Source organism: Dipodomys ordii, unplaced genomic scaffold, assembly GCF_000151885.1.
Source record: "Dipodomys ordii isolate 6190 unplaced genomic scaffold, Dord_2.0 Scaffold48, whole genome shotgun sequence".
Classification (NCBI taxonomy): Eukaryota; Metazoa; Chordata; class Mammalia; order Rodentia; family Heteromyidae; genus Dipodomys; species Dipodomys ordii.
The window spans coordinates 514998-527259 of NW_012267264.1; the positions used below are offsets into that span (position 1 = coordinate 514998).

A 12262-nucleotide genomic window follows, 5' to 3' on the forward strand; every position below is an offset into this window, starting at 1 on the left:
TGAGGGACAGCGCCCAGGCTCCAAGTTTAAGCCCTATGACTGAAAATAAAGAAGTAAACTATTTAATCAAAATGTCTACCTTTCTGGGATGTACTGCAGTGTATGAGGGAATATACAAATTCATTACTTATTTCTCTCACTGTAATCCATTTAATACCTTTTATTATTTTAGAGACCATTCTTTTTATTGCTATGTTACATTTTGCTTATTAGATACTGAGCACTGATATTCAAAAAGTATTTCTGGAATTTCTATGTTATATTCACTTGATACTACTTCCTGGCATGGAGGGAAGACTCTAGAAGCTTAATTTCTAGCCTGAGTCTTACTAGAGGATTACCCCATCTCTAAATGTTTTGTCTATGGCAATTGGGAATATTCACTTACTGTAAACTTATTTTGGGTGTTTATTAAATGTATTTGATCTTTTGAGCATAATTGGTTGAAAATTCATTTAGTAACAACTGTGTTGTTCTCCTTTTGTTGTCGTGACAGGGTTTCCCTATGTTGCCCAGGCTGTTCTTGAATTCCTAGACTAAGTGATCCTCCTGCTGCAGTATCTCAAGCTGTTGAGATTACAGGTGCATCACTGTCCCTGGTCTGTTCCTCATTTTGAAACTTGTCCTTAGCTTTATTAGCTCATCTGGTCTTCAGGATGACAATGAGTCAGAAAAATAACAAAGCCTGAATATTTATCTTTATAGTTAACTATACGCCTGAAACACAATAAGCGCGCGCGCGCGCGCGCACACACACACACACACACACACAAATTGATCATTATCAAGAGAGATGGGGGTTGGGAATGTGGCTTAGTGGTATAGTGCTTGTTTACCATGCACAAAGCCCCACTGGGTTTGATTCCTTAGTACCACGTAACCAGAAAAATCTGGAAGTGGTGCTGTGGCTCAAGTGGTAGAGTGCTAGCCTTGAGCAAAAGAAGCTCAGGGACAGTGCCCAGGCCCTGAGTTCAAGCCCCAGGACTGGCAGACTGGCAGAGAGAGAGAGAGAGAGAGAGAGAGAGGAGGGGGGAGAGAAGAGAGCTGGAGATTATTTTTGCCAGTATCCAACATATGCTCATTCCCAGATTCCCTCACCTGAAGTCATACATGAAACTGGAAAGGAGAATGTGACAGGCTGAATAGTGTGCATCCAGTGTCCATGTCCTAAGCCCTGCAGCAGTGTGTATCTGACTTTATAAAGGCAAAGGGACTTCGGAGAGGTGGCGAATCAAAGGAGCTTAAAAAGGGAAAATCATCTTGGATAATCCAAGTGGGCCTGATAATCATCACAAGGGTACTATGAAAAGGTGGGAGAGCCAGGGGGAAAGCAGATGGGGTGAAGATGGAGGAAGGTATACTACAAGCAAGGTATGTAAGTAGAAGCTGAAAAACAGTTCTCTCCTATACCCCCAAAGGACAGTCACACCTTGACTCCCTCACTGAGACCCCTTCTGGACTTTTGGATTCAGAATGATAACAACAAATTTATGTGTTTTTACACCATTAAATTTATGGTAATTTGTGACATCAGCAATAGAGAAAGATACAGGGGGACTGGGAATTTCTGCAAAATTTGCTCTTCTGAACATAAGGCTTGGATTGAGGCCTTTTTCTTGCCATGTCACCGGGCAGTTAGGTTTTCACCAGTCTCTTAGCACTGCCTCTGCCTCTGCCCTCAGATTCGTTTCTTGTCTCTGTGAATCTCCTTCTAGTCACCCACCCACCTTCAGTGCCTAGACTTGATACTGGTGCTAACTCCTCCTGTTTGGGACTGGGGTTGCTAGAAATAAAGAAAAATTCAACTGAAACATGAAATTACAATGAGAAACCTTCTAAATATAGGAGTATTTTCTCTCCCAGCATCCAGCCAAAGAGAGAGCAAGCTAGAGAGACTGAGAACCAGAGGTACCACAAACTGGAATCTAGCTAGAAACACTTTGCTGCCTTTTCAGTTTCTCAATATTTACTTGGTAAGATTTTGTTTTTGTCTTTTGCTTGTTTTGTGACAGGATCTCACTACGCAGCCTAGGCTAGCCTGGAGCTCATCATCTTCCTTCCTCAGCTAATTTATAAGCCCCTACCACCCTGCCCTGCTTGCTACTTGAGTTTTGAATCTTGGCTCTTAGGCAGGATTTCCAGGCCTTTAGTTCTAGCCTAGAAAACTGAAGACAAAGGACCAAGGGAGACCCTGGAAAAACCTGCATTTGAATTCTGAGGACCACCATTCCTGGTGTCTTATTTTCATACGTAGAGGGTGCACTACCCCAACCCCTAATTCAAGACCTGTGGACTGCTGTTACAGATAGAAAGAATAAATGCATGTTTCTGGCCCTGTGCAAGAAAGGCATGTTACCAAGAAAGCGCAAAACGCGCTTTATTTTACTTTTCTCTCGCAGAATAAAAGGCCCTTACTTTAAATTTTATATTCGTGATGATGATTTTAATTTTTCTTTCCTTTCCTTTACGAGCTGGGAGCTAAACCCTGGCGCGGGCCCCAGGCGGCTGCTGGAAAGGCGCCCTCCCAGGAGCAGAAGGCTCGCAGCGGAAATAGTGGAGGCGGGAGCGAACTTGCCACGCTTTGGCGCCCCGCCCCCCGGCCCCCCAAGGGGTTCTCTCCAGGTTTCACCAGAGGGACCCCAGTCCCTAGTCGGAGGCTGGGTACAGCAAGGAGACCCGCGCTCCTTTTCCGGGAGCCCCTCCCCTTCCCTGGCGGGCACAGAGCAGGCCCCAGCAGCCAAGAGGTTGGAGACCACCCATGGAGGCCGGAGCCCCGCCCTCCGAGACCCCGCCCCCTTCCTGGCCCCGCCCCCGCGCTGTGATTTCCTACGCTGTGCTGAGTTCCGCCTTGCACCGGCTGGGCAGCCTGCGCGGTACCCAATGCCTTCAGAAGAGGGAGTGCGGAGCCACAGGGCCCAGCCTCAGAAGAGATGCCCTTCCACTTCATTTCCTTCCCTACCCCAGCGGAGAGTACTTGTAACCTTTCCTCCCCTACACCCATCCTAAATTTGGGGTGGCAAATTAATTTTAATCCACTGTAATTCGAAACAACAAAAACACTGAGAACACTGTTTCAGAGCAGAGCTGCAAACCTTTGGATCTATAAGATCGAGTTAGATGGGGCATGTGGACCAGGGAAGGTGTTTTAGGGGTCTTCAGTATCTTCCTAGAGGCAAAGCTCACAGACATTTCTCCCCTTCTAGTTGCCAGAATGGAAAGTTTGTAGGAGACAGTTCAGCCCAGGTCAACAAACTTTTATTGCCACTTCTGGCTCCCCCAGCCCCAGCAAGAGTCCTGCTTCTACACTGGAGAAACACTGAGTTCAGTCCGGTGCAGGGGAATGGAGGTGAGGGGTGTGACCATTCCTCTGTATACAGCCAAGTTAAAGAAAACCCTGCTCTCCTGGAGGGAGGGCCAGACAGAGAGGAATTCAAGGGCTCAGTCCCACTTGCTGACTGCAGAATATAGGGGCTATGGTTTAAAACTTTTTTTCGAAGGGAGTAGGAATGAATTTGGCCGCTGTTGTACCCCCTTGCTCTTGCTGCCATGTAGCCATGGAAACGAGGGAGGGGCAGGATGTAGCTCATTCTGACTACCTGGGAGGATGGTAGGGCAGGCATTTGGTAAACATACCATCTTCTATTCCTACCCAACACACAGATCTGTCCCCAGCCGACCCCCATCAGAGGCTTACTCCCCTCGGCCTGGTCTACTCCCTTCACTTCTGGAGCTGGAATCCTGCCAACTAGACTCCAGCCATGGCTGCTGGTGTCTGCTCTCCACAGCCAGGTCTCTCTGGCAGCAGGATCTAAGTATGTCCACCAAGCTCTAATAGACCTGTCAGCTATAGTGCCTCTGTGGAAAAGGAAAAGCAGCAGCTAGTACCCCCTCAACACTCCATGCAATTGCCGTTTCCAAAACATCTCTGCCCCAACAAATCTTAAAAGCATAAATCCAGATGCTTAAGGTTAGAAAGGATAGAAAATAACTCTTTGATGATGCTCAGGGCTAGGATGGGGGAGAGGAAGTACATCCTCTGAGATTCAAGCCACCTGTGCACCCTGCCATTTGTCCATCTCGAGTTTGCTTCTTCCCACTGGGTCATCATTGCCGGGAGGCTGGAATGCAAATCACCATTAGGTGCCGTTCTCAGCACCCAGTGCTGTTGATCGATGAGGCTTGCCTGTGGCCATAGTGAGGAGATATAGATGGATTCTTAATACCACGGGTCAGCCCGATGCTGCTGGTTGTAGAGCTGTAGCTTGATCTGATCTTTGATTTGATTCACAAGAATCTGGGACAGCAGGATTCCAACCAGCTAAAAGAGACAAAAAGGAACTGGCTCCTCAGCAAGGAATGATGCTCTTGCTTTTTATGACTTAAGTGTGGTCAGCACTATCTCCTCCTTTGTCCCTTAGCAATCCCAGTACCCAGCCAATGCCCATGTTCTTCCCCCCCCCTCCAAGGAGTGTTTGCAGAGTTAGTGAGACCTACAAGTCTGACAAGGGAAGTTACCTGGGGGATGGCCAGGCCCAGTGCAACACCACCAAGTAAGAATAGGTTGCTGTGTATCCAGTTGACCAACTTGTCAATACAGCCGTTGGTATAGATGACTTTACTCGCTTCCAAGTAATCAAGGGCCTGCATACCTTGGCCACACATAGTATTAATCACTGCCTGAGGAACAAGTTGAAAAGCCAAATGTGATTCCCATACCATTAACATCTTGTTTGAGACCCTAGCTGATAGGCATCCCTCCCTTTCAACCAGTTTTTATGGAGGTTGCTGGGTTGGAATTTGCTAAATGCAGATTTCCCCTCCTTTGAGAGGTCTGGGATAAGTCCTCCATGTTTTAGATCTGCCTCTGCTGAGCTCCCATGGGAGCTCTCATAGTGGAAACTAGATCTAAAATATAACTGGACATGATAACCTATACAGGACCTAGGCATTTACACACAGTCAGACTAAAGGAGGATACCCTTAGGGAAGGAACCCAAAGGCGAAACTTCTCTGAATATTTAAAATATTATTTATCTCTGGCATTGATGACTCTTATCTGTAATCCTAGCTACCTACGAAGCTGAGAGCTGAAGAGCATTATTTGAAGTTAGCTGGGGCAGACAAGTCCATGAGACTCTTGTAGTAAATAAATTCCTTAGAAAAAGCTGGAAGTACCACTGTGGCTCAAGTGATAGAGGATTAGTCTTTAGCAAAATGGGACAGTGTCCTGGCCCCGAGTTCAAGCCTCAAGATTGGCAATAAATAAATAAAGTAAAAATACAAATAAAAATAAAATGCTAGGGGGCTGTGAAGGTGGCTCAGTGGTAGAGTGCTTGCCTTGCATGCATGAGGCCCTGGGTTTGATTCCTCAGCACCACATAAGCAAAAAGAAAAAAGCCGGAAATGGCGCTGTGGCTCAAGTGGTAGAGTGCTAGCCTTGAGCTAAAGAGCTGAGGGACAGCACCCAGGTCCAGAGTTCAGGCCCCACATCCAGACCCCCCCCCTCAAAAATGCTATTTATCTAAATGAATTCTAAGAAAAGGAAACATGGGTTGTTGTTTTATTTTGGGGGGGCGGAGATTAAGGGGTGAGGGGGGGTGGGTTCAGTGTGGGGTTTGAACTCTGGGCCTGGGCACTATCCCTCAGAGCTTCAGCTCAAGGCTAGCACTCTACCACTTGAGCCATAGCACCACTTCTAGTCTTCTGAGTGGTTTATTAGAGATAAGAGTCTCACAGACTTTTCCTGTCCAGGCTGGCTTTGAACTGTGATCATCAGAGGCTAGGAAGGTGGCTCAGTGGTAGAGTGCTTGCTTTGCATGCATGAGGCCCTGGGTTCAATTCCTCAGCACCACATAAGCAAAAAGAAAAAAGCCAGAAATGGCGCTGTGGCTCAAGTGGTAAAGTGCTAGCCTTGAGCTGAAGAGCTGAGGCCCAGAGTTCAAGCCCCATGACCGGACCCCCCCCAAAAAAAATGAACTGTGATCATCAGATCTCAGCCTCCTGAGTAGCTAGGATTATAAGCATGAGCCACTGGCTCCTGGCTTTGGTTGTTATTATTACTGGTGGCATTTGTTTTTGTTTTGTAGAAAGGGAGGGAGGAAGGGCCAACAAATATAATCATGCTATTCAGTATACACTATGTGAAAATAACCTATGTACCTTGTGTGCAGGGATGAGAGGAGGAAACGGGAAAGTGAAGGAAGGGGTCACATTGTACAAAAATGTACTAATTACCTGATTTATGAAATGGTAACCCCTCTTAATAACCCATCTTAATAATAACAATGAAATTATATTTTTTAAAAAAGAAAAGAAAGCCAGTTGCTGGTGGCTTATGCCTGTAATCCTAGCTACTTAGGAGGCTGTGATCAGAGGACTGCAGTTCGAAGCCAGCCCAGGCAAGAAAGTTCATGAGATTCTTATTTCTAATAATCAGAAAAAGCTAGAAGTGGTGCTGCGGTTTAAGTGATAGAGTACTAGCCTTGACTACAATGAGGCTCAGGGACAGAGGCCAGACCTAGAGTTGAAGTCCCAGGATGGGCAAAAAAAAAAAAGAAAGAAAGAAAAAAAAAAGAAAATAACTTGAATCACTACTCAGGAGGAAATGAGGAGGTGTTTGGGTTTGCTCACCTGGTTAGGGGTAGGCAAGCAACAGGAGTAAGGCACAGAACATCTCTCCCGGCTGGGGTTGTCCTCTGAGCAGTTGAAATACATGTTCTGGGACCAGTCCTTGTAGGAAATTCCCCCACAGCAGCTGAACTGCAACATAACCCACCATAGAGATTAAGAATCCCCCATCTCACAACTGAAATACCCAAAGGAATTCTCAGTGGTCAAAATCTGTGGTAAGCCAGGTGCTGGTGGCTCCCATCTATAATCCTAGTTACTCAGAAGGCTGAGATCTGAGGATCTCGGTTCAAAGCCAGCCCGGGCAGGAAAGTCCGTGAAACTATTATCTCCAATAAACCACCAGAAAACCAGAAGTGGTGCTATGGCTCAAGTGGTAGAGCGCTTGCCTTGAGCTGAAGAGCGCAGGGACAGCGCCCAAGCCCAGAGTTCAAGCCCCAAGACTGACAAAAAACCAAACCAAACCAAAACAAACCCTCTGTGGTAAGCTTCCACTTGTAATTTTTTTTGGGGGGGGGGGTTGGATGTAGGGCTTGAACTCTGGGCCTGAGCACTGTCCCTTAGCTGTTCAGCTCAAGGCTAGTGCTCTACCACTTGAGCCACAGCACCACTTCTGGTTTTTTGGTGGTTTATTGGAGATAAAGGGTCTCATGGACTTTCCTGCCCAGGCTGGCTTTGAACTGCAATCCTCAGATCTCAGCCTCCTGAGTAGCTAGGATTACAGGTGTGAGCCACCAGTGTCTGGCTTCCACTTTTAATTTTAAAGTTGTTTAAATGTAAGCTCAAGCTTTCCAGTGGCTTTCATCTATAGATGCTTTATTCTCCTTACCCTTCCCTCCCATCACCTCCCTTTCTTCACCTTCCTCCTCCCTTCTCTTCTTCTGCCTGTACTGGGACTTGAACTCAGGGGCCCAGGTGTTGTCACTTAGCTTTTTTGCTCAAAACTTGAGCCACAGCTCCACCACTTTGCTCTACCACTTGAGCCACAGCTCCACTTCTGGCTTTTTGGTAGTTAATTGGAGATAAAAGTCTCATGGACTTTCCTGCCCAGGCTGGCTTCTAACCTCAAACCTTAGATCTCAGCTTTCTAGGTAGCTAGGATTACCAGCATGAGCCAGAGGTACCCTGCACGTGTGTATCTTGTTATAACTCCAATAGTATTTGGTATTATACTTGTGTATATTAGTATCTATATAATTTTACACACTGAACTACAAACTTCTTAAGACAAAATTTTGATGCTGAGCGCCAGTAGCTCACACCTGCCATCTTAGCTACTCAGGAAGCGGAGATCTGAGGGTTACAATTTGAAACTAGCTAGGGCAAGGAAAGTCCATGAGACTCCATCAAAACAAACAAACAAACAAAGTGGAGCTATGGCTCAAGTGGTAGGATGCTAGCCTTGAATAAAAAAGCTCAAGGATAGTCAGTGTCCAGACCCTGACCTCAAGCCTCAGGACCAACATGTACACATACACAGAGGAGATTCTGGCTTTGTAGCTCTGCATAGCAGACAGCCTGTGAAAGGGTGTTCAAACATACTGGTGAGGGCTGGTGGTGTAGCTCAGTGGTAGAGTACATGGTACGCATGAATATCCCCTGGGTCAATCCAAATATCACAACTAGCAAATTGGACTGCTGCATCAGAGGAAGAAGTCAGCACAATCTCCAAAGCACTTTTATTCAAAATTCGTAGCATCATAGCTATTGTGAAATAGACACGGTGGAAGCAACACAAGTGTTCATTCATAAATAAATGGATACATACAATGTAGAATTTATGACACTGGATTATTCAGCCTTAAGAAAGAAGGGAGTCCCAGCACATGCTACAACACAGATGAAATCTAAATACATGCCAAGTGAGACAAATCAGTCACAAACAAATATTGTATGAGTCCATTTATATGAACACCTAGAGTAGTCCATTCATAGAGAGTGAAATGATGGAGGGAGATGGTAAGTGTTTAATGGGTACAGAGTTTCAGCTGGGAAATATGAAAAGGCTCTGGAGGTGGATGGTGGTGATGCATACAATGTTTTTGATATATTTATAAGTATTCACATCTGAGCTGGGTGCTGGTGATTCCTTAAGCAAAAAAAAAAAAAAGAAAAGAAAAAGCTAAGCAAGCTTACCCATAGTACCATCATCAAAAAGAGTATACACATCTGAATGAATTTTTTTGGGGGGGGTTTGGTCATGGGGCCTGAACTCTGGGCCTGGGCACTGTCCCTCAGCTCTTCAGCTCAAGGCTAGCGCTCTACCACTTGAGCCACAGTGCCATGTCCGGCTTTTTTCTCCTTGCTTATGTGGTGATGAGGAATGGAACCCAGGGCCTCATGCATGCAAGGCAAGGGCTCTACCACTGAGCCACCTTCCCCAGCCCATCTGTATGAATTTTATAGATCTATACTTTTGGAAATGAACTTTACAACGTGTGTGTGCGGGCGGGGGGGGGTGCGTTTGGGGGAAGGGAAAGTAGGAGAAAAACCAGGGAGGGTGTAACAATGTTTGACAAGAAATGTACTCACTACCTTATGTATATAACTGTAACCCCTCTGTATATCACCTTGACAATAAAATTAAATTTAAAAAATTCTTATAGACCTGAATTTTTTTGCATCTTTATTTACCTAGTGAGAGTATTTGTTTGTGTAAATACACAAACATCTTTATTACCCAGTGAAAGAGAATCATTGTTTGTGTAAATACAGTCTACAATGTTTGCACAATGGCAAAATCACCTAATGATGAGTACTTCAGAAGATACTACTGCAGTATATCATCTGTAAGACTAATGACAATATTGCTACGTACATAGTTGTACATGTTGAATGCAGATGCAATTTTTTCAATATTGGTTCCTCATTGGTTTAAAGTATCAATACAGAATTCATGCATCAAAAAAGTTGTCTATACTGGAGTAATTGTTCTTATACCAATTTACATTACTTATGTGAAAACTTAATGAAAGTTTTATATGAAAACTTTTCTGCAAGAGCGTTGCAATTAATTATGCTGTTGCCTAGAGTCATCTGTAGAAAAAAATCTAGATCTGTACTTATAAAAATACAGATGTGCATAATAAAAAATGTAAATTCTAGGAGTGTAACTCAGTGGTACAGTGCTTGCCCATGATATGCAAGGTACTGAGTTCTATCTCTAGCATCACTAAACAAAAGGTAAATTTTATGTTATGTATATTTGGCTACAAATGTAAACTTATTAAAAAGCATTAAAATGTAACTTTTAAATAGGTAATCAAAAATCTGCTTGCTTCTTCATAAGTCACCATTTATAATGATTTTCTTATCGTTCCAGAATCCTTTTGCAAATAAGTATATCCCTCTTTTTTATATAAGTGGATTACTATATATACCAGTCACTATCCTTAAACATATTTTTAAGATATTCTATGTGTGTAGGTGTTTGTGATTGTTTGCTTGCCCATTCTCTTTCCAGAATCTATTACCTAGCAGGTAACAAAGAAGCCCCTCAACCCTAGAGGATGTGGCATCTCTTGGATAACATTAACTTTTACTCACAGCCCCCCAGACCACTTATTGACCCCACCACACTTGGCACATACCTTCTTCTGCCCAAAATCAATGAGGTTCTGCAAGTCTAGGTCATCTCGGTAGTGCACAATGGCATTGTTGATGATCTCACTCACTTTCCCCCGAGCCTGACAGAGACATGGACAGGGAATTAGGATACAGGATCCATTCCTCGCTGCAGGAGTAACAGTAGGCCAGGATCACCTCCCCACTCCTTCCACCCTTGATTTCTCTGTAGTTTATTGTCCCAGCAGGATTTGTGAAGGCAGAGGATACCGTTCATATGCAATACAGTGTGGTCACAGCTCCAGCATCCCTTCTCACCTCTAGCCAAGTCCTAAGCAGCCCAACACAGGTGTGGCTCCTTTTCCCAGGCCACTCTGGGTACACACTCATAACTACCAAAGTCAGTTCAGCCAAATAGTCCCACACCGCTTCCTATTGCCCAGCTCCAATCTTCTCCATACTCATTCATTATCACCAGCTTCCATTCTAACTTCCTTTTTAGAAACTGTTTCTATCCTGTCCTGTAGAGCATTAATTCCTGATACATACTCATTTAGGCCCATATCTTTCAGAGGTCTGAAGGGCCGATGAGTTCTCTCTGCTTTGGTAAATGGAGGACCAAGCCCAAATCCCCTTCTCTTGTATATATTGATAAGGACGGAGGCATCATAAACAGCTATAGCTACCTCTTGAACTAGCTACAGACACACAGATTAGAGAAGAATCATTCCAGCGCTCTCTCTCTGTCTTTCTTTTGTCAGTTGTGGAGCTTGAACTCAGGGCCTGGGTGCTATCCCTGAGCTCATTCAAGGCTAGTGCTCTACCACTTTGGAGATAAGTCTTACAGACTTTCCTCCCTGGGCTGGCTTTGAACCTAGACCCTCAGATCTCAGCCTCCTGAGTAGCTAGGCCCTGGAGATGGATGGTGGTGATGCTTTGTTGCAGCACCCAGCCCATCTCCTTTTTTTTAAAAAACTATTTTTATTATCTTTCAGTAATTGTACAAAGGAGTTGATATTCAAGAAAGCAGCTTATGAATACAATGTATCTTGATCAACGCCCTCCCTCTCATCATTCTCATCCATCCTTCCCAACCCACCTCTTCCCTCCATCTCTTTTAACGAAATGGAACAGGGGCTTAAGAGCCTGGGTCCTCTAAGAGATATTAGGGCATCTCTCCCAGGAGTTGGGGGTGGGAAGTCACAGGTTAAAGGTCAAAGTCAGAGTAACAAAATGAAGTTCATCTTCCCTCAGTTCATCCTTCTTTATCTGAGTAAGGCTTCAAGCTAGAACTAGTTCCTAACAAGGAAAGAAAACCAGTTCAAAGCCCATCCATTCCTGGACCACAGGTCCCAGTACAGAAGAGAAATGTTGGATTTTCTGTCATTTTCACATTATTTCAAAATAATACTGTTTATCCACTTCTGCATACCAGTACTATGAACTATTTGTAGGTTGATAAAAAGTTCAAGATCTTTTTTTTCTGGTGCTTACTGACCCAAGAGGTACTGACCCCTAGTGGGCACAAAAAAATTTCATCAATTTAGACCTGTATCATTTTAGGACTCTCCAAAATCAGCACCAAGAAATTCAGCCACTCTCAATTTCTTAATTTTCTACCTTAGTGTCTTTCTACTCTACTTCACATTTCTCACAAGTTCCTTCCATAGTTCTATACTTTATTTCAGGCAATCACTCCTCATTTAAAAAAAGAATTCTGCTAGTTAAAAGGACTTCCTGCATAGTAGACTACCTCAAGATATGGTAATAAACACTTTTCAAAATTACGTTTTCTTGCTGAGTGCCAGTGGCTCATGCCTGTAACTCCAGTTATCAGGAAGCTGAGATCGGGGGAGTTGCAGGGCAGAGTCAGTCCAGGCAGAGAAGTCTTGAAAATAACCAGCCAGAAGCCAGGCTGGAGGCAGACCTCAATTGGCAGAGTGCCAGCTGCGCAAGCACAACAACCTCTCGGTTCAAACTTCAATATCAGAAAGAAAAAAAAAAGAAGAGAAAAGAAGTATTTTCCTCCCACCTTCCCTCTGATTTTCCTCATCAATTTATTTATTTTTTT

General features: G+C 44.4%; 1 protein-coding gene across 1 annotated transcript in view; it reads right to left on the bottom strand.

Annotated features, from left to right (window-relative positions):
* Nucleotides 1–3237: 3237 nt before the first annotated feature.
* The window catches only part of Tspan33 (tetraspanin 33), a 31126-nt gene continuing 22101 nt past the window's right edge, over nucleotides 3238–12262 (bottom strand). The window contains exons 2-5 of the mRNA XM_013019902.1: nucleotides 10218–10379; nucleotides 6631–6759; nucleotides 4516–4677; nucleotides 3238–4318 (exon numbers count right to left, since the gene is read on the bottom strand). Of these exons, the coding sequence (XP_012875356.1) occupies nucleotides 4217–4318; nucleotides 4516–4677; nucleotides 6631–6759; nucleotides 10218–10379 (555 nt within the window). The 3' untranslated portion in view covers nucleotides 3238–4216. The remainder of the gene's footprint in view (nucleotides 4319–4515; nucleotides 4678–6630; nucleotides 6760–10217; nucleotides 10380–12262) is intronic.